Raw genomic sequence first — 22,759 nt, 5'->3', positions numbered from 1 at the left:
GTGTGTATGGGCTTTAAGTCATCTTATGCGTACACTAACAGGCCCCTATCATATTTATTTACTACCAGTTATTTATGGTATCCGGACTCCAGGTCGACAACAAAAAGGTCGACACACCTTAGGTCGACGCCAATTGGTCGACACGCCTTAGGTCGACATGACATGGACACAAGGTCGACATGGAAAAAGGTCGACATGAGTTTTTCACAATTTTTTCTTTTTTGGAACCTTTTCATACTTAATGATCCACGTGGACTACGATTGGAACGGTAATCTGAGCGGAGCGGAGCGCCGGCACCATGCCCGAAGCATGGCGAGCGAAGCGGTACACTAATTGGGGTTCCCGGTAACGCTACGAAGAAAACGACACCATTTTTTTAAAAAAAATTAATGTCGACCTTTTTCCATGTCGACCTTGTTCCTGTCGACTCCATGTCGACCTGGAGTCCCAGACCCGTTATTTATATAGTGCACACATATTCCGCAGCGCTTTTACAGAGAATATTTGGCAATTCACATCAGTCCCTGCCCCAGTGGAGCTTACAAGCTATGGGGTAGATGTATTAAGCCTGGAGAATGATAAAGAAGTGATAAGTGGAAGGTGATAACGCACCAGCCAATCAGCTCCTAACTGTCATTTTTCAAACCTGCAATGATTGGCTGGTGTGATCACCTTCCACTTATCACTTCTCCAAGCTTAATACATCTCTGGCCAAATATTCTCTGTTAAAGCGCTGCGGAATATCTGTGCACTATATAAATTCTTCTTTATCACTTCTTCAGGCTTAATACACCTGCCCCTATATTCCTTATCACATGTACATGCAGACACATTCACGCTATGGTTAATTTTATGGTAGCCAATTAACCTACCTAGAGGAAACACACGCAACCATGGGGAGAATATACAAACTCCACACAGTTCGGGCCATGGTGGGAATCGAACCCATGACCTCAGTGCTGTGAGGCAGTAATGCTAACCATTACACCATAGGTAATGCCCGATTAAGTTTGACATTTGGAATATGCTGTGCTGTATAAGAAACTTTCACAATAAATACATTGTAGCCTGGTGCTTGTGGTTGCAGAATCTTAAATACTTTCTATACTTTGACTAACTATAAAGTAATATAATGTAATTTGTAGCCATTTACATAGTCCAGTGAGTGGGGCTGTAACCTGAACTGGCCAAAGCCAAAATACTTTCCTTCACACTTTTTTTTTTTTTTTTTTTTTTTACTGTTGTTGTAATTAGCAAGGGGCTATTTAGCTACCTTTTGATGTGTCCACCACCAAGCCTCAAAAAGGAAGTCTGACTTTGAACCACTCACAAGGAAAACAAACCGTTTTGGTATGCTGCACAAAGAACTGTATTACTATTCTCTTTTATGGGTAGCAGAACAGCTTTCTTGTTAAGTTATCTTTATCTTTATTGATCACTGTATTATTCTATGCATATAAGAAAGTTGTTCACGAGCCAATAGGACTCACTCTTCCTTATGATTGTGTACTGAATTTATTATAATCAGCATTCCATTGAAAAAGGGTTTATAATCCTTTTTTTTTTTTTTTTTTGCTTTAAAAAAAAATCTCAAATGCTATTAACAGCATTTATAACTCCAGAACAAGGGTTTCCGTCTTACCACATTACTTGTGTTTTTACTAGTAAAAGCAAAACACATGTAATTCTTTCCTCTAAGTCATTGACTAAACCACTTTGACTAAGTAATGGTGGCATCTGCAAGTTATACTGTACTTCTTACTATGGTGTCAAGGAATATCTGAATATAATGTGAATTTGATAAATATGCAATGCTACCACAGCAGGAGGGCTTTGTTGTATAGATTATCAGTACAAAAGGGAAGGTTGACTACACTAATGGGTTAATATTCTTAACTGTAAAAGACACTGTCTTCTGTAACACTGATGTTTGATGCATACACAGGCTCCCATCCTCCCGCCATCATGTCCAGCAAGAAGACCAAGGCTAAGACCACCAAGAAGCGTCCCCAGAGGGCAACTTCCAATGTCTTCGCTATGTTTGACCAGTCCCAGATCCAGGAGTTTAAGGAGGCTTTCAACATGATTGATCAGAACAGGGATGGCTTTATTGATAAGGAGGATCTGCACGACATGCTTGCCTCTATGGGTATGTAGACCGTGTAAGCTTTCATACCCCCTGGTGTAGCACTTTAGTATTTTTAACAACATGGTTCCGCCTCTGCCCAGTACACAGTGGTCCACTCCCATTTCTCTGATATATTCTTATTATAACGCTCTGTTTTAGAACTATATAGGCTTATAAACAGTTACAGGTATGGATTCAATGATACCATAATAACTTGTGTCTGTCTAAGAAGCAGCAGCTCTGTCGTTTGTCTTCTGGGTGCTGCCTCAGCAATTTAGTCTTGTTTTGACACCATTGCCAACCCACAACCACAAATACAAGCACTGATTCTCAACACATGTTATAAACACATGGTGTCACTGGTGTTTTTCATAAAGTCAGTAGGTTTCCAGCCTCAGTAGGGTTTAAAATTACACAATTAGTTCCTTAGAGTCCAACCTCACAGAAACTCCAACTCTATTGATATGCTACATGGTCACAAGTGTTGGGTATGTGTGACCGGCGGTCACAATACCGACGGCAAGATCCCAGCTGTCGGATGGCCAGCAAGGAGGGGGGGCGAGTGGAGCGGAGACCCTTGAGAGCTCACTGTGCTCGCCACGCAGCGAGCTTGGTGGCTTGCTGTGCTCGTCACAGGTTATATTACCACTATATGGGTGTCGTGGACACCCACGAGTGGGAATAGTCCCTGTTGGTCGGCATGCCAACCATCAGGATTTTCAGATGCCGGAATCCCGGCGTCGGTATTGTGACCGCCGGTAATATAAACGTAACCCGGTCACAATAATGTGGAATTCATCATATAAATTTTATTTTATGATAGAAACATATAATTCAACTGCTAATGTATAAACAGTAAACAGGAGGCTGTACGGCCGGTATGGTTACAAATACAAAAAATTTCTCTAAGAGAGTGGTAAAAGAGTATGGTATGATGGATAGGAAAGATGTATAGGAGATGAAGAACTGGGAAACAAAGGATCCAGTGCTATGTAGGAAGGAAGAAAATAAAGGAATGGAACGGTTTCTCTAAGGGGTCGTGGGTCCGGGGGAGAAAAAAAAAAAAGAGAGAAGAAAAAAAGGGGGGGGGGGGGGAATATAGGGGGAGGGGCAGTGGTTGTGGAGCGGAGTCCATAATTAATTTTGTCCTGGGAGGGGGTGGTCGTGGTATCTGTACCATGGGAGCCAGGTGGAGTGGAACTTTTTAACTGTGTTTTGGCGAAGACTAGTGATGTATTCCATGTTTGCGACAAACCAGATTCTATTACAATAATGTGGAATTCATGCACGTAAGAAGAAAAGTCTATTTACTACATGTAACCTTTGAACATCACAGATGCATAACATTGTGGTTCTATTTTGAACATCATGGATACATAGGTCATCACCTAATTGCATGTAGGCGATGACCTACATGCAATTTGGCCTCTCTAAGATAAGAAACTGAAAAGCTCCTGAAAAAAAGCTAATCTTTCCTTATTGTATTATGTGCATTTGTAGGCAAGAACCCCTCTGATGACTACTTGGAAGGGATGATGAGCGAAGCCCCTGGTCCTATTAATTTTACCATGTTCCTGACTATGTTTGGAGAAAAACTAAACGGCACTGACCCTGAAGACGTAATCAGGAACGCATTTGCCTGTTTTGATGAAGAAGGCACAGGTACAACCAGGAATAAAGCATGCGATATTCTTCTTACCTTAATGCTATCATAATAGTAACACAAAATTGTTTATTTCTGCCCATTGTACTATACTAATGATGTAACATTAGCAAATAATTATTTGTACATTTTGTTTATCCAAGGCTTATATTGAAGGGGGTTGTCAACAATGACTCGACCCTCCCCACCCCCCTCCGTCCTTTCCTAACCTGCTTCTAGTGACTAGAGCCGCCATCGGAGGAGGTGGGGGGGAAGGAAGGGTAAGGAAAGGCAAGGCAGAGCCTTTCCTGTCATACTAATGTATATACCAGAGTTTTGACTATATAAAGTACATGAAAAATGCAAAGAATATATTCTAAATATCTTTTATATTATTCTAATTATTTTTATAATCAAAATTCTGGAGTAAACAGTCTGACAGGTGAGGCAGGGCCTCACATCCCTATCTTTTCCGCACATCTCTGATCAAAACTCACAAAATTTTCAGCAGTATATACTGCTGCACCTGTGTATAATGCCAACATGAACGCTTGGGCTCATATATTGTGTGTAACTCTGGCTCTGGTACCAGCAGCATTTGCACAGGTATCATTGTGGCCCCGTCCCCACTATACAGTGCAGCAAAACAGTCATAGTAAATCAGGTGGAGGGGTCATGATGACTTGATTCAGCGCAAATTGTATTATCAAGCCACCCAGAATGCTAACTTCACTCGGGGGACAGGGCGGCACCAGGTGACAGCGGGATGTCCTCCAGAAAAGTAGCCTACATTTCCAGGCGTCTTAAGGTGTGTACACACTGGGCGATAAGACAGACAACATCGCTCATTTTCCCTCTTCTGAGCGCTATTGTTTGTAATATCGTCCAGTGTGTATGCTACAGACGATGAACGATGCGAGATCCTGTGCATCGTTATTGGACTTATCGTCCAAAACTGCAAGCACGGTCCGGCCGCAGCGTGACAACACTAAATGATATCGTTAACTATGTCACTCAGTGTGTACGCACTATAGGGGTTATTCAGAGATGGACACAGATCGTTGCATCTGCACCAAGATCTGCATCCATCTCCTCACATGCTGGGGGCCGCCCAGCATGTGTGGCGCAGCCTCACAATGCATCCGCAATTTAATTGCAGATGCATCGATTTAAGGTCGACCCCTGCCTGTGCAACCTGGCTGCACTGGCACACAGCTGCCCCTTAAACGCTTGAGACACGATCCCGTTTTGGCCACCACACATGCAAAACGCCTCCCCCTGAATGCCCGCCTCTATCAATCACCTTGCAGCCACACCCCTGGTGGCTACAAGCAGAAGGACTGCGCACGTACACTGCGGTCGGTGTGTGTGCGCAGACAAGATGGAAGCGTCCGCTGCGTCCATCTCTGAATCGCCCCCTATGTCGGCCGCCTGGGAGTGTAGGGAAAACACTAGGCGATATCGCTCATGGAGCATATCGCCTAGTGTGTACGCACCTTAAGGAACCACAGTAGATTTGGGAGTCTCGCGGACATTCCTGGCGACTAGGAAAGTAGGTTTTTGAATTTGCATCTTCTGCTGCCTAACAATATTTCTCTATCGTCCTAGTGGATGCTGGGGTTCCTGAAAGGACCATGGGGAATAGCGGCTCCGCAGGAGACAGGGCACAAAAGTAAAGCTTTCCGATCAGGTGGTGTGCACTGGCTCCTCCCCCTATGACCCTCCTCCAAGCCAGTTAGATTTTTGTGCCCGGCCGAGAAGGGTGCAATTCTAGGTGGCTCTCCTAAAGAGCTGCTTAGAGAAAGTTTAGCTTAGGTTTTTTTACTTTACAGTGAGTCCTGCTGGCAACAGGATCACTGCAACGAGGGACAGAGGGGAGAAGAAGTGAACTCACCTGCGTGCAGGATGGATTGGCTTCTTGGCTACTGGACATCAGCTCCAGAGGGACGATCACAGGTACAGCCTGGATGGTCACCGGAGCCTTGCCGCCGGCCCCCTTGCAGATGCTGAAGTAAGAAGAGGTCCAGAATCGGCGGCAGAAGACTCCTCAGTCTTCTAAAGGTAGCGCACAGCACTGCAGCTGTGCGCCATTTTCCTCTCAGCACACTTCACACGGCAGTCACTGAGGGTGCAGGGCGCTGGGAGGGGGGCGCCCTGGGAGGCAAATGAATACCTATTTTGGCTAAAAATACCTCACATATAGCCTCCGGAGGCTATATGGAGATATTTAACCCCTGCCAGAATCCGTTAAGAGCGGGAGACGAGGCCGCCGAAAAAGGGGCGGGGCCTATCTCCTCAGCACACCGCCATTTTCCCTCACAGAAAGGCTGGAGGGAAGGCTCCCAGGCTCTCCCCTGCACTGCACTACAGAAACAGGGTTAAAACAGAGAGGGGGGGCACTAATTTGGCGATATGCTTATATATTAAGATGCTATAAGGGAAAACACTTATATAAGGTTGTCCCTATATAATTATAGCGTTTTTGGTGTGTGCTGGCAAACTCTCCCTCTGTCTCTCCAAAGGGCTAGTGGGTCCTGTCCTCTATCAGAGCATTCCCTGTGTGTGTGCTGTGTGTCGGTACGTGTGTGTCGACATGTAGGAGGACGATGTTGGTGAGGAGGCGGAGCAATTGCCTGTAATGGTGATGTCACTCTCTAGGGAGTCGACACCGGAATGGATGGCTTATTTAGGAAATTACGTGATAATGTCAACACGCTGCAAGGTCGGTTGACGACATGAGACGGCCGACAAACAATTAGTACCGGTCCAGACGTCTCAAAAACACCGTCAGGGGTTTTAAAACGCCCGTTTACTTTAGTCGGTCGACACAGACACAGACAGGGACACTGAATCCAGTGTCGACGGTGAATAAACAAACGTATTCCTTATTAGGGCCACACGTTAAAGGCAATGAAGGAGGTGTTACATATTTCTGATACTACAAGTACCACAAAAGAGGGTATTATGTGGGATGTGAAAAAACTACCATAGTTTTTCCTGAATCAGATAAATTAAATAAAGTGTGTGATGATGCGTGGGTTCCCCCCGATAGAAAATTATGGGCGGTATACCCTTTCCCGCCAGAAGTTAGGGCGCGTTGGGAAACACCCCTTAAGGTGGATAAGGCGCTCACACGCTTATCAAAACAAGTGGCGGTACCGTCTATAGATAGGGCCGTCCTCAAGGACCAGCTGACAGGAGGCTGGAAAAATATCATAAAAAGTATATACACACATACTGGTGTTATACTGCGACCAGCGATCGCCTCAGCCTGGATGTGCAGAGCTGGGGTGGCTTGGTCGGATTCCCTGACTAAAAATATTGATACTCTTGACAGGGACAGTATTTTATTGACTATAGAGCATTTAAAGGATGCATTTCTATATATGCGAGATGCACAGAGGGATATTTGCACTCTGGCATCATGAGTAAATGCGATGTCCATAACTGCCAAAAGATGTTATGGACACGACAGTGGTCAGGTGATGCAGATTCCAAACGGCACAAAGGTGTATTGCCGTATAAAGGAAGAGGAGTTATTTGGGGTCGGTCCATCGGACCTGGTGGCCACGGCAACTGCTGGAAAATCCACCGTTTTTTACCCTAAGTCACATCTCTGCAGAAAAAGACACCGTCTTTTCAGCCTCAGTCCTCTCGTCCCTATAAGATCATATCTGCCCAGGGATAGAGGAAAGGGAAGAAGACTGCAGCAGGCAGCCCATTCCCAGGAACAGAAGCGTTCCACCGCTTCTGACAAGTTCTCAGCATGGCGCTGAGACCGTACAGGACCCCTGGATCCTACAAGTAGTATCCCAGGGGTACAGATTGGAAGGTCGAGACGTTTCCCCTTCGCAGGCTCCTGAAGTCTGCTTTACCAAGGTCTCCCTCCGACAAGGAGGCAGTATGGAAAAAAATTCACAAGCTGTATTCCCAGCAGGTGATAACTAAATTACCCCTCCTACTACAAGAAAAGGGGTATTATTCCACACTATATTGTGGTACTGAAGCCAGAAGGCTAGGTGAGACTTATTCTAAAAAATTTTTTGAACACTTACAAAGGTTCAAATCAAGATGGAGTCACTCAGAGCAGTGATAACGAACCAGGAAGAAGAGGACTATATAGTGTCCCGGGACATCAGGGATGCTTACCTCTATGTCCCAAATTTGCCCTTCTCACTAAGGGTACCTCAGGTTCGTGGTGCAGAACTGTCACTATCAGTTTCAGACGCTGCCGTTTGGATTGTCCACGGCACCCCGGGTCTTTACCAAGGTAATGGCCGAAATGATGATTCTTCTTCGAAGAAAAGGCGTCTTAAGTATCCCTTACTTGGACGATTTCCTGATAAGGGCATAGTCCAGGGAACAGTTGGAGGTCGGAGTAGCACTATCTCGGATACTGCTACAACAGCACGGGTGGATTCTAAATATTCCAAAATCGCAGCTGATCCGACGACACGTCTGCTGTGCCTAGGGATGATTCTGGACACAGTCCAGAAAAAGGTGTTTCTCCCGGAAGAGAAAGCCAGGGAGTTATCCGAGTTAGTCAGGAACCTCCTAAAAACAGTGCATCATTGCACAAGGGTCCTGGTAAAAATGGTGGCTTCCTACGAAGCAATTCCATTCGGCAGATTTCACGCAAGAACTTTTCAGTGGGATCTGCTGGACAAATGGCCCGGATCGCATCTTCAGATGCATCAGCGGATAACCCTATATCCAAGGACAAGGGTGTCTCTCCTGTGGTGGTTATAGAGTGCTCATCTTCTAGAGGGCCGCAGATTCGGCATTCAGGATTGGATGCTGGTGACCACGGAGCCCAGCCCGAGAGGCTGGGGAGCAGTCACACAGGGAAAAAATTTCCAGGGAGTGTGATCAAGTCTGGAGACTTTTCTCCACATAAATATACTGGAGCTAAGGGTAAATTTATAATGCTCTAAGCTTAGCAAGACCTCTGCTTCAGGGTCAGCCGGTATTTATCCAGTGGGAAAAACATCACGGCAGTCGCCCACGTAAACAGACAGGGCGACACAAGAAGCAGGAGGGCAATGGCAAAAACTGCAAGGACTTTTCGCTGGGCGGAAAATCATGTGATAGCACTGTCAGCAGTGTGTCATCCCGGGAATGGAAACTGGGAAGCAGACTTCCTCAGCAGGCACGACCTCCACCCGGGAGAGTGGAAACTTCATCGGGAAGTTTTTTCCACATGATTGTAAACCGTTGGGAAATACCAAAGGTGGACATGATGGCGTCCCGTCTGAACAAAAAACGGGACAGGTATTGCGCCAGGTCAAGAGACCCTCAGGCAATAGCTGTGGACGTTCTGGTAACACCGTGGGTGTACCAGTCGGTGTATGTGTTCCCTCCTCTGCTTCTCATACCTAAGGTGCTGAGAATTATAAGACGTAGAGGAGTAAGAACTATACTCATGGCTCCGGATTGGCCAAGAAGGACTTGGTACCCGGAACTTCAAGAGATGCTTACAGAGGTCTTATGGCCTCTGCCGCTAAGAAGGGACTTGCTTCAGCAAGTACCATGTCTGTTCCAAGACTTACCGCAGCTGCGTTTGTCGGCATGGCGGTGGAAAGCCGGATCCTAAGGGAAAAAGGCATTCCGGAAGAGGTCATTCCTACCCTGGTCAAAGCCAGAAAGGAGGTGACCGCACAACATTATCACCACATGTGGCGAAAATATGTTGCGTGGTGTGAGGCCAGGAAGGCCCCACAAAGAAATTTCAACTCGGTCGTTTCCTGCATTTCCTGCAAACAGGAGTGTCTATGGGCCTCAAATTGGGGTCCATTAAGGTTCAAATTTCGGCCCTGTCGATTTTCTTCCAGAAAGAATTGGCTTCAGTTCCTGAAGTCCAGAAGTTGTCAAGGGAGTATTGCATATACAACCCCCTTTTGTGCCTCCAGTGGCACTGTGGGATCTCAACGTAGTTCTGGGATTCCTCAAATCACATTGGTTTAAAACCAGTCAAATCTGTGGATTTGAAGCATCTCACAGGAAAAGTGACCATGCTCTTGGCCCTGGCCTGGACCAGGCGAGTGTCAAATTGGTGGTTTTTTCTCAAAAAAGCCCATATCTGTTTGTCCATTCGGACAGGGCAGAGCTGCGGACTCGTCCCCAGTTCTCTCCCTAAGGTGGTGTCAGTGTTTTACCTGAACCAGCTTATTGTGGTGCCTTGCACCTACTAGGGACTTGGAGGACTCCAAGTTGCTAGATGTTGTCAGGGCCCTGAAAATATGTTCCAGGACGGCTGGAGTCAGGAAAACTGACTTGCTGTTATCCTGTATGCACCCAACAAACTGGGTGCTCTTGCTTCTAAGCAGACTATTGCTAGTTGGATGTGTAATACAATTCAGCTTGCACATTCTGTGGCAGGCCTGCCACAGCCAAAATATGTAAATGCCCATTCCACAAGGAAGGTGGGCTCATCTTGGGCGGCTGCCCGAGGGGTCTCGGCTTTACAACTTTGCCGAGCAGCTACTTGGTCAGGGGCAAACACGTTTGCTAAATTCTACAAATTTGATACCCTGGCTAAGGAGGACCTGGAGTTCTCTCATTCGGTGCTGCAGAGTCATCCGCACTCTCCCGCCCGTTTGGGAGCTTTGGTATAATCCCCATGGTCCTTTCAGGAACCCCAGCATCCACTAGGACGATAGAGAAAATAAGAATTTACTTACCGATAATTCTATTTCTCGGAGTCCGTAGTGGATGCTGGGCGCCCATCCCAAGTGCGGATTATCTGCAATACTTGTACATAGTTACAAAAATCGGGTTATTATTGTTGTGAGCCATCTTTTCAGAGGCTCCGCTGTTATCATACTGTTAACTGGGTTTAGATCACAAGTTGTACGGTGTGATTGGTGTGGCTGGTATGAGTCTTACCCGGGATTCAAAATTCCTCCCTTATTGTGTACGCTCGTCCGGGCACAGTACCTAACTGGCTTGGAGGAGGGTCATAGGGGGAGGAGCCAGTGCACACCACCTGATCGGAAAGCTTTACTTTTGTGCCCTGTCTCCTGCGGAGCCGCTATTCCCCATGGTCCTTTCAGGAACCCCAGCATCCACTACGGACTCCGAGAAATAGAATTATCGGTAAGTAAATTCTTATTTTTGACAAAGATCATAAGTGCATTGAGAAGCTGGATTTACTCTTCACTGTACGTTAGGCACAAAGTGCATTAAACTGTAAAATAATGTAATTACAAGCTGAGCACAGAATATGTGACATTGTGCTGCACTAGAATGGCTTCTCTCAGTGAAGATGAATCTATACGGTGCGATGTAACCTTATATAGTTAAAATCGTAAGGAAAGTTAGTGCAAATCGCACCATGGTGGTTATTCCGAGCTGTTTTTAGCAGCTTTGCACACGCTAAGCCGCCGCCTACTGGGAGTGAATCTTAGCATAGTAAAATTGCGAACGAAAGATTGGCAATATTGCGATTACACAAGTCTTAGCAGTTTCAGAGTAGCTCCAGACTTACTCGGCATCTGCGATCAGTTCAGTGCTTGTCGTTCCTGGTTTGACGTCACAAACGCACCCAGCGTTCGCCCAGACACTCCTCCGTTTCTCCAGCCACTCCCGCGTTTTTCCCAGAAACGGTAGCGTTTTTTCACACACACCCATAAAACGGCCAGTTTCCGCCCAGAAACACCCACTTCCTGTCAATCACATTACGATCGCCTGAACGATGAAAAAGCCGTGAGTAAAATTCCTAACTTCATAGCAAATTTACTTGTCGCAGTGCGAACATTGCGCATGCGCACTAAGCGGAAAATCGCTGCGATGCGAAGAAATTTACCGAGCGAACAACTCGGAATGACCACCCATGTGTACACAGCTTGCCATACCGATGCGCGCTCCCGTGGGGTCCGTATTGCAAGAAAAGACTGTGCAGGCAAGTGAATCTTCACTATATTGTGTACAATCTAGTACATAGTATAGTCAAAATCTCAAGTAAAGGTAGTCCCTATCGGTGGTTCAGGGGAAATCGCAAAGTCAGAATCGGAGATAGTCAGTATCTCACTGTGTGTATGCACCTTGACACTGAGCTGTCTGACCACTCGATCCTTCTCTCCTGTTCTCAGAAGTCTTTCTAAATAATTAAATAACATATTTAATAACTACTCTGATCATTTATGGGCAGTATAGAAATAGTAGTAATTATGTGTATAAACATTACACTTTTTTTTTAAATCACATGAACCATGTATGCTATAGGAGGATTTTAATTACCTGGGCCCGGGTTGCTGGAGGGGCACGGGTCCGCTGCCCCCAAAATTGTACCTATACCTTAGTCCGGCGCCATCTTCCCAGTGATATCGTCGGAAAGATGGCTCCCCCCACATTGAAAGCAAAGACTCACCCACTGTGCCAGAGTATGTTTTCTCTAGTACACATGCGCCATCGTCCGAAATATCAATATGGGAAGATGGCAACGGCTGAGGAGAGACAAGCACGCTAGGATTAGAGTTGTGCCCCGCAATTATTAGTCGTTCGTCCCCCCCTCCATTACTGGGGCCCGGCATGGCTCTCTACCCCCCTAACTAGAATATTTGGACCTCCCATCATTCTGAACAGGCTGATGGCAAGACTGTTTTGTCTATGGCCTTTATTCAAATCTCATGCAGGGGGCCGCTCAGCACAGGGCGAGGGATTATCGGTAGCCCCCCTGGGAAAAGCATGGCGCCTGTACACCTGCATGCGCAGCCAAGTTTTTCACAGCAGCGGCTGCGTGTGACCTTACACCCCAGTTTTTGACCCTGCACCAACAGACCTCAGCCACCACAGGGAAAATAATTAATTCCACCATATTAAGCCCCACACTGTAGTGCCCCCTGCACCATATTATCCCCCCTGCACCATATTATGCCACACACCATAATGCCCGTTATACATTATTCCCTACAGTAAAGTACTTTTAAATTACCTGCTCGTTGCCAAGGGTTTCATGCGCTGAGTGTCATGCTCGTTGCAAGGGGTTCGCTGGGTGTCTTACTCGTTGCCATGGGTTTCATGCTCTGGGATCCATGCTTGTTGCCAGGGGCTTCTTGCTCTGGGACGGGTGTCATGCTCGTCGGGGTAATAATCGTTGCCAAGGTTAATGCTAGTTGCCAGGAGTGTGTAATGCTAGTTGCCTGGGGTAATGCTCGTTGTCAGAGGTGTGTACAGCCAGACCCAGCACCACTCAGCTAGTCCCAGCCAGCCAGCTCCCCTGCCGGCTTGCTCGCTCCCCCTCCCCCATAGATGCTACCGTCATAGAACTCTGCTCTGGGGGCGGAGTTTTGTGAAATGACGCATTGCATCATGATGTCACTATGCAAATGCTTGATTTAGCGAAACTCCGCCCCTAGAGCGGCATAATATTGATAGGGAGGAGGGGGAGCAGTGACAGCAGTTGGGCCAGGGGAAAAGGGCCGCAGCGGGCGCCCCATGCAGTTGCACATCTCGCCCACTGGTAAAAATGGCACTGCAAACATTAATTTGGTTCCAGTGATTTTATAACATACATGATCTCAAGTTAGTTGCAATAAATATCAGGTTTGTGATTATTTAATACATCGGTCTGCAAACTCGGTCCTCAGGACCCCACACAGTGCATGTTTTGCAGGTCTCTTCACAGAATCACAAGTGAAATAATTAGCTCCACCTGCAGACCTTTTAAAATGTCAGTGAGTAATGAATACACCTGTGCACCTGCTGGGTTACCTGCAAAACATGCACTGTGTGGCGTAATGAGGATCGAGTTTGCAGACCTATAATTTAATAGTTCAACAATTTCCTATTTCTCTTACGTCCGAGAGGATGCTGGGGTCCACATTAGTACCATAGGGTATAGACTGGTCCACCAGGAGCCATTGGCACTTTAAGAGTTGGAGAATGTGGGCTGGCTCCTCCCTCTATGCCCCTCCTACCAGACTCAGTTTAGAAAATGTGCCCGGAGGAGCCGGTCACCGCTAGGGGAGCTCTACTGAGCTTTTCTAGTAAAAGTTAGTTTAGAGTTTGTTTTTTTACAGGGCGGCTGCTGGGAACAGCCTGCCTGCAGCGAGGGACTAAGGGGGGGAGCAGTGTCCGCCCTGTGGGGTCTGAGCCACTGACTCCGCTGACTAGACACTGAGCTCCAGAGGGTTCGGATCGTTCTCCGCCACAGGGGACCGCTTGCCCCAGCAGCATGCCGCCAACCCCTTACAGAAGCTGAAGAGTGGTGAGACACCGACCCCCCCTAGCAAGTGGGGGGCCGGTGTGAAGATGGCGGCAACGGGAAGGGAGCGCAGTACTAACTGTGCTCCTGTGAAGGTCCAGAGGCACATGGTGCAGCGCTGTGAGGGGCACCCTGGGCCAGCGCTTAGCCCCACACTGGTCAGCAAGTCTGTCAGGGTCTGCGGATCTCAGCCAGCACGTTTCTCCTCAGGCCAGTATAATTCTTGAAGAGTGGAAAGACCGCGCCATTAAGGGGGCGGAGCTTCTCAGAGCGGACACAGCAGCGTTCCAGCGCCATTTTCCTGCCTGCACAGCGCTGGATGGAAGAACAGGTCCCTCCACAGCAGCTCCAACTGTCAGTACACGGTACCAGGAAGTTGAGAAGGGAGGGGAGGCTGTAAAACGACTGTGTCCCCTATTAAGGGACACAGTCTGCGCTGATAAGGGGTCTCCCTTTACTGAAAGCGCTGTACTGTGGGTTGGCTCCGATCTCTGTATCTCTCTTGCCATTCTTGGGGGGGAAACTGTCTGCCCCCACGTGTGTGTGTGTGTGTGTGTGTGTGTGTGTGTGTGTGTGTGTGTGTGTGTGTGTGGAGTGTTTGATGGTCTCCTTTAGCAATGTCCACGGACACTGTGTCATATGCTGCAGAGGATTTATCCTCCCAGTATGATCCCATTCCATGTAATCAGGATAGCACTGGTTTAGCACAGACACCAGCAAGGGAACCTGAGTGGTTTTCCTCTATCAAATCTTGGATTTCTCAGATTTCTGACAGGGTTGCAAGTAATGAATCTGCAACCCAGGTATTACAGAGTTCTATGGCAGTATGGCCCGATTCTGGTACCTCAGGACGCCCCGCTATATACCCCCACAAACGTGCGCTTGTGCATGTCACACAAGACGACACGGACACCGATTCTGACACTACAGATTGTGATGGGGATGTGTTGCGGGGGTCCGCATCTCTTGCAAAGGGGGTGCAGTTGTTGATAGAGGCTATCAGGGATGTGTTAAATGTTAATGATACCACACCTGATCAGGTTGAGGACGCTAACCTTCCCTGCGTCAAAGGAGTTGAATGCTATATTTGAAAAAGCATGGAAAAACCCTGTGAAAAAAATCCAGGTCCCTAAAAGGGTCCAGGTGGCATTTCCTTTCCCTGAGGAGGATTGGAAAAAATTGGAAAACCCTCAGATTGTTGACGCGTCTGTGTCCAGACTCTCAAAGAAGGTGGTTTTCCCTGTTCCAGGATCTACCGCCTTAAAGGAGTCGGCAGATAGGAAAATTGATAACACGCTTAAATCAATGTACACTGCTTCTGGGGCCATATTACGTCCCACTATTGCTAGTGCATGGATTGCAAAGGCAATAGTGAAGTGGTCGGCTACCTTACTTGAGGATTTGGATACGATGGATAGGGATGACGTTGCATTGTATTTACGCAACATACATGATTCTGCAGGTTTTATGGTTGAATCCATGAAAGACTTGGGTTCCATTGCTGCGGGAATATCTTCCATGTCTGTTTCATCTCGTCGGGGACTGTGGCTGCGTCAGTGGTCGGCCGACGCGGAATCCAGAAGAAGTGTGGAGTCCCTACCCTATACAGGTCAGGCTCTCTTTGGGGAAGCTCTAGACGCTTGGATATCCACCGCTACAGCGAGTAAGTCTACGTTTCTCCCCTCAGCAGCACCTGCTCCGAAGAAATCTTTCTCTTCATCTGCAACACAGTCCTTTTGTCCTAACAAGCCTAGAAAGGACAGAAATTCCAATACCTTCTTTAGGGGAGGTCGGGTTAAGTCCAGGAAACCTGCCGCTGCAGGTTCCCAGGAACAAGAGCCTGCTTTGGGTACGCCAAAGTCCTCCGCATGACGGTGGACTGCACGCCCCGGTGGTGGGGCCAGTGGGAGCGAGACTCAGACACTTCAGTCATGTCTGGGTATCGTCCGGCCTGGATCCCTGGGTGGTAGATATTGTGTCTCAGGGATACAGGCTGGAATTTCAAAGTCTCCCTCCTCATCGCTTTTTCAAGTCAGGCTTGCCAACTCTGTTGGAGGACTGCACTATACTACAAGACGCTGTCCAAAAGCTGGTAGAGGCGAAGGTCATTGTGCCAGTACTACCTCACATGCTGAACAGAGGTTACTATTCGAACCTTTTTGTGGTACCGAAACCGGATGATTCGGTTAGGCCCATTCTGAACCAAAAATCATTGAACCACTTTCTAAAAATGATGATTCTCCTCCGGAAGCAGGGTGTGAACATCATTACATATCTGGACGATCTGCTGATAAAGGCATCGTCCAAGAAGAGGCTGCTGCAGTCCATTGTTCTCACAACGGGACTGCTCCAGAGTCACGGTTGGATTCTGAACCTTCCAAAGTCACATTTGGAACCAACCCAGAGGTTGTCATTTCTGGGAAGGATCCTGGATGCGGAAGTGCAGAGGGTGTTTCTTCCGCAGGAAAAGGCGTTGGTGATACAAGCTATGGTCCGGGATGTCCTGAAGCCACCCCGTGTGTCGGTTCATCAATGCATTCGCCTATTGGGAAAGATGGTGGCATCTTATGGGGATCTCCACCACGGGAGGTTTCACGCTCGGACCTTCCAACTGGATCTCCTGGACAAGTGGTTGGGATCTCGCCTCCACATGCACCAGAGAATTCGTCTGGCGCCAAAGGCCAGGGGAGCAGTCACTCAAGGAGTAACCTTCCAAGGACACGGTGGTCAAGCCTGGAAGCCGGCCTACCCATCAACATCCTGGAACTAAGAGCCGTCTACAATAGCCTTCTTCAGGCGGCCCCATTTCTGAGAAATCGGGCCATTCAAGTGCAGTCGGACAACGTAACAACAGTGGCTTACATAAACCGACAAGGCGGAACGAAGAGCAGAGCGGCAATGTCAGAGGTGACAAGAATACTCCTCTGGACAGAAAAGCACGCATTAGCGCTGTTAGCCATCTTCATTCCGGGAGTAGACAACTAGGAAGCAGACTTCCTCAGCTGACACGATCTCCATTCAGGAGAGTGGGGACTCCATCCGGAGGTGTTCAAGGAAGCGGGGGACCCACAGGCAGTGGCAGTGGATGCCCTGATGTCTCCGTGGGTGTTCCAGTCAGTGTACGTATTTCCACCACTCCCACTCATCCCAAGAATCCTAAAGCTCATAAGGAGAAAAAGGGTTCAAGCGATCCTCATTGCCCCAGACTGGCCAAGAAGGGCTTGGTACGCGGACCTTCTGAATCTAGATACTTGCTCGGAAGGGCATTCCGAAGAAGGTCATTCCTACCCTGATACAGGCTAGGAAAGGGGTAACATCTAAACATTACCATCGTATTTGGAAGAAATATGTCTCTTGGTGTGAGTCCAAGAAGTTTCATACGGTGGAGTTTCAACTGGGAAGTTTCCTCCTCTTCCTGCAAGCATGAGTGGATATGGGCCTCAGGTTGGGATCTGTAGGTCCAGATTTCGGCCCTATCCATTTTCTTTCAGAAACAATTGGCTGCCCTCCCTGAGGTTCAGACCTTTTTGAAGGGAGTTCTGCATTTCCAACCTCCCTTTGTACCGCCTACGGCGCCTTGGGACCTTAACTTGGTGTTGCAGTTCCTCCAGTCGGATTGGTTTGAGCCTTTACAGGAGGTAGAGGTCAAATTTCTTACATGGAAGTCTGTAACGTTGTTGGCCTTAGCTTCTGCTAGACGTGTGTCCGAGCTGGTGGCTTTATCCTGTAAAAGCCCTTACTTGATCTTTCACGAAGATAGAGCTGAGCTCCGGACACGTCAGCAGTTTCTTCCGAAGGTTGTGTCGGCATTTCATATCAACCAATCTATTGTGGTGCCAGTGGCTACTGACTCCTCAATTACATCAAAGTCCTTGGATGTCATAAGGACTCTGAAGATATATGTGAAGAGAACTTCTCGTCACAGAAAGTCGGACTCTCTGTTTGTCCTATATGATCCCAAGAAAATTGGGTGTCCTGCTTCTAAGCAGACGATATCTCGCTGGATCAGGTTCACTATCCAGCACGCTTATTCTATGGCAGGATTGCCGTGTCCAAAATCTGTTATGGCCCACTCTACTCGTAAGGTGGGGCCTTCCTGGGCGGCTGCCCAGGGTGTCTCGGCAGTACAACTTTGCCGAGCTGCAACTTGGTCTGGGTCGAACACGTTTGCAAAATGTTACCATTTCGATACTTTGGCCTCTGATGATCTGAAGTTCAGTCAATCAGTTCTGCAGGAGCCTCCGCGCTCTCCCTCCCGTTCTGGGAGCTTTGGTACATCCCCATGGTACTAATGTGGACCCCAGCATCCTCTAGGACGTAAGAAAAAATAGGATTTTGGTACCTACCGGTAAATTCTTTTCTCGTAGTCCAAAGAGGATGCTAGGCACCAGCCCAGCGCTTCGTTTTCCTGCAAATGTTATTTGGTTCAGTACCACTTCGTTTTAGTTGAGTACTGCATTGTTACTTGGCAAGTAATCTTTCAGCAGTTGCTGAATGTTCAAGCTACATCGGCTTGGCGTGCCTTGTATGTGTGAGCTGGTATGAATCTCACCACTATCTGTGTATAATCCTTCTCTCGAAGTATGTCGTCTCCTCGGGCACAGTTTCTAGACTGGATCTGGTAGGAGGGGCATAGAGGGAGGAGCCAGCCCACACTCTCAAACTCTTAAAGTGCCAATGGCTCCTGGTGGACCAGTCTATACCCTATGGTACTGATGTGGACCCCAGCATCCTCTATGGACTACGAGAAAAGGATTTACCGGTAGGTACCAAAATCCTATTTATGACCATTAAAATATAAACCTATAAGGAGATTTCCAAAGGTATGCAGCTGTGTCCTTTTTATACTGTAGCTCTTCTAAGCATGCCAGGTCCTGTGCGACTTGGTGGTACAGAGCTTCTTTTTCCCCCCAAAAAATGTGCATCTAATTTGCGCAAATAAAGCAAGTGGCAGCAGCAAAACTGCATTGTACATCTGTGTGTGACAGTCTGAATATGTTTACAAAAGGCTCCGATGTGAGCAGCTGCGGTTTTTCCCTTATACCAATCTCCTTTTGTGCTTAATCTGTGATTTTGTACGTGTGTTCTACCAATTCCTGTGTGGTTAAAGTCGCAGCCTAGCATCACTGGTACACTATTGAGCAGCTTTTCACTGCGTCTGAGATGCGACTAAGATGCTAAATTTAATGAAAAATTTGGTACTCTACTCTTCCTGGAGTCTCAGTTAAGCCAGGTGTCATATGGTGTAAAGACGCTTAGTGTAAGAGGACACATCTTTAGGTAGAAGAAGCTTTTGCACATTGAGTGTTGTCCCTTCCGCTATCTACCATGTGCTGCATAGGCAGTTTGTAAGATATCTACCTGTGTTTGTGAAGACATATCTAAAGACACTGTGGAACAATACTATTAGCTAGGTACAATATTTATTGTATTAACTATTGTTATATATGTTGTTGTACAATCACTGGAACAAAATGAAAGTTTGTGTAGCTAAATGGGTTAATTAGGTAATGCTGCCAATTTGGTGTATGTGTGTATTTCACCAAAGGGGTATATTCATCAATATGCCAGTAAAGTCTACTGAAATAATGTATCCATCTCACTGTGATATGCAGTGACAAATACAGTATTGGAGCAAATCAGTATTGCCCTGGTGAGGGACAACTGCTTCCTCAAGCTGTAACGCTTTCCATTCCATTGCTACTTACTAGTGTCTGAATCTTACCCTGGTCTGGCAGCGTTAAGGGGGGTACACACGGAGAGATCCGTGTTTAAAATCTAAGCAATCTGACTAGATTGTTTAGATTTTAAGCACGGATCTGCCGTGTGTATGCCCCCCAGCGATAGCGATGCGCACCGCGCTATCGCCGGTGCTAGATTGAGCCTGCATGTAGGCTGTTTTGTATTATATTGAATTTTTTAAAAGTTGTTTTTGTTAATACAAATAAGAGTGCCCCGTCCAGAGTTAATCTCTCCTCCGTATTTGGCTTTACTATAAAGCTTCCAAATGAAAACAAAGAGAAGGGTAAGTAAGGACTGGCAGATAAATTATAGCCTGGGGGCAATTACACTGCACTGGCCCATAAGCTTCAGGATATAAAACTCAGGAGCTGATCTATCAAAGGGCAAAATGCTCTTCTGTGGGAGAAAACAGGTGTTACTGAGGTCCAAAAGGGCTTGTTTTACCTTTACCATATATTGATGAGGATATTGCTGACTATAACCTCCATAGAGGGGGCCTATTATAATGCATTGAAGGTGTACACCTTGTTCTGATGGGTTGGGGCTGAAATGCCAGCAGTCAAAATGCCAACGACGGCATCCCAATTCGTTACCTCTCCAGCAGTCCGTCAATCAGGGTCCCGGCTGTCGGTATGCCACATTGTTATCCTATTTGAAATGCCGACGCCGGCGTTCTGATCCGTGTCGTGATTCCAGGGTTGGTATTTTGACAGCCAGATCGTGTTCTGATACCTTTCTTGGCAATGTTACCACACCATTCATTATAACCATACCTCCCTTTGATGGAAAGAGGGGCTGAAATGAGAAGACGTGGCCTTGTGGGAATTCTGCGATCGCAAAGCACGTACCTATTTTCATCACTGTTGGGGCATGCTCAGGGCTCTGATCTGCTGGCCATATCCTCTGTCATTCTCTCCCGATGAACTGACGCAAGTGGGACATAGGGACAGTTGGGAGGAATGTTATAACAGTGATGTCATAGTGAATGATGTAGCTGCATAGGCTACAATTGTTCACTCACTATCATGACTCAACCAAGTAGTATTTCATGAGAGAATTGGGGTAAATGAATGTGGGTGTAATGGGGTGATACTGAGCTGGACTGTGACATGTCCTTTCACCATGTGCATTATGGGGCAGATTTACTGAAGCTTCTAAAAATGAAAAGTGGTGGTGTAACCGTAGCAACCTATCATTTTTGTTGTCTCATAGATAGTTGCTATGGGCAACACCATTACTTTCATTTTTAGAAGCTTTAGTAAATTTTACATTTTATGACTCGTACTGATAATTCCATCCCAGTTACATGTCTATTATTATGTGCTTATGGATGCATGAGGTAGATTGATAGGCCTTTACTGTAGCTTGCAGCCCATGACTCTTGTTGCTGCTGCTGAAGTCCTTTAGTAGACATTTCCTTCTATTTTATGAGCAGAGGCTTTGATGCATATTTCTACACTTAATGCTCTATACGACTTACTGCACTAGTGCGGTTTCCTGTTATGTCACCGGACAATCTCATTTCTGGATTCTTTACATAAATGAAACACTTAGGAGCCGATTCAGCTACAGGCAAGCTTCCGCTGAGCACCACGGCGATGTTTGGCTACGCATATATTTGCACATTACAAACATGCAACATCACTAGATTTCCTTCACATCTCTTTATACATACATTTTCCAAGGTTTACATAATGATAGTTGGCTATTTCGCTTATAGCGGCCTTTGCATGGGGACTGCCACATCCTCTTATAGGATTGTCCAACCAATCAGAAAATTATAATCAGTTTCCCAGAAATACTGACACTGCACTAACATTACCACAATAAAAACCTGTCCACTATGGTATTAGAAATTGCTTGTTGACTAGTTCTATGATTTTATGGGGCTCACACATGAGCCAGCTACTGGGGCAATTTCCCATTCTGTCAATGCCTGAATCCGGGAAATCCAACATTCAAAAATCTAAAATGATCAGGAAGTTGGGCATGACATGTTGTATTCTTCCGATTCCCTGACGGATCACTGATCATCGATTGTCCGATGATCTGTGTTTTTGATCGACAGGGGAATCGCTGCTCAGATGTGTGGCCTGTATATGTCTAATATGATGATCCTCGGTCTGCAGTCTTAAACTTGTTACTACTTTTTTAGGTTTCATCCATGAGGACCATTTACGGGAGCTCCTTACTACAATGGGAGACCGCTTCACAGACGAGGAGGTGGATGAGATGTACAGAGAAGCCCCAATTGACAAAAAAGGAAACTTCAATTATGTGGAATTCACCCGCATCCTGAAACATGGAGCCAAGGATAAAGATGACTAAGCTGTCGGTGAAGATTTGCATGAAACGTGTCAAGATTGAGGAGTCTTGGTTCTGCATACCAGGGAAGACTGTGTCCTGTTACCTGCAGCACCCTCTCTTTCCTTCTTGCAGCCCTGTACAAGCCCATTGAATGCAAAACAAAAACATGATAACAGATGTATTTATCCCCTCATTTCCCATAGATAAGTTATTTGGGCAGCTGGCAGAAAATAATTGTTATTAGAATAGCAATGCAGTGTTGGTTTTGGATGCTAAGTAAACATTAATCAGGACTGCAATCTTTAGTCATTCATTCAAGATACTGTATACCTCTGTAGCTGTCCAGAGCTGCCTTTACAGCCCCTCCATCAGGAAAGTGCTCCTATTAAGAGGCGGTTTTCATTAGAACACTGCCCACTGATATCCCCTTAATCAATTGGGTATGAAGAAGTCATATTAATATATAACATAAATAAAGAAATTGATTTATTAACATGACGAGTTTGTGTATAAGTATGTATATAAATATCTGCTTTGCATACCACATGATTAGGTTAAGGGTAGACAGAAAATATAGGCAAGGGGGATACAGATGCTGCACTCTTTTTCATGTCTTCTGATTCCGTCCTGACTGCAGATACAAACATCCTTGTCATACAGACAGAGAATAGCTCCTGGTTCCAACACTGCCAGTACATTCTGGGGTACAGCACTGTGTGCCAGATGAGTAACATA

At 46.6% G+C, this 22,759-nt stretch overlaps 1 protein-coding gene across 7 annotated transcripts in view; it reads left to right on the top strand.

Moving 5' to 3' along the window:
- MYL9 (myosin light chain 9) overlaps positions 1-22,517 on the top strand; it is an 86,785-nt gene extending 64,268 nt beyond the window's left edge. For 6 of the 7 annotated variants that reach the window (XM_063960338.1, XM_063960339.1, XM_063960333.1 and 3 more), the window contains exons 2-4: positions 1,947-2,150; positions 3,630-3,791; positions 21,873-22,517. In XM_063960338.1, the coding sequence (XP_063816408.1) occupies positions 1,967-2,150; positions 3,630-3,791; positions 21,873-22,045 (519 nt within the window). In that variant the 5' untranslated portion in view covers positions 1,947-1,966 and the 3' untranslated portion in view covers positions 22,046-22,517. Of the gene's footprint in view, positions 1-1,255; positions 1,352-1,946; positions 2,151-3,629; positions 3,792-21,872 lie in introns of those variants that run through there. The other variant, XM_063960337.1, reaches the window with a different exon arrangement.
- Positions 22,518-22,759: the final 242 nt, after the last annotated feature.

The sequence above is a fragment of the Pseudophryne corroboree genome, chromosome 3 (assembly GCF_028390025.1).
Source record: "Pseudophryne corroboree isolate aPseCor3 chromosome 3, aPseCor3.hap2, whole genome shotgun sequence".
Classification (NCBI taxonomy): domain Eukaryota; kingdom Metazoa; phylum Chordata; class Amphibia; order Anura; family Myobatrachidae; genus Pseudophryne; species Pseudophryne corroboree.
This window is presented reverse-complemented; position numbering and strand designations above follow the sequence as displayed.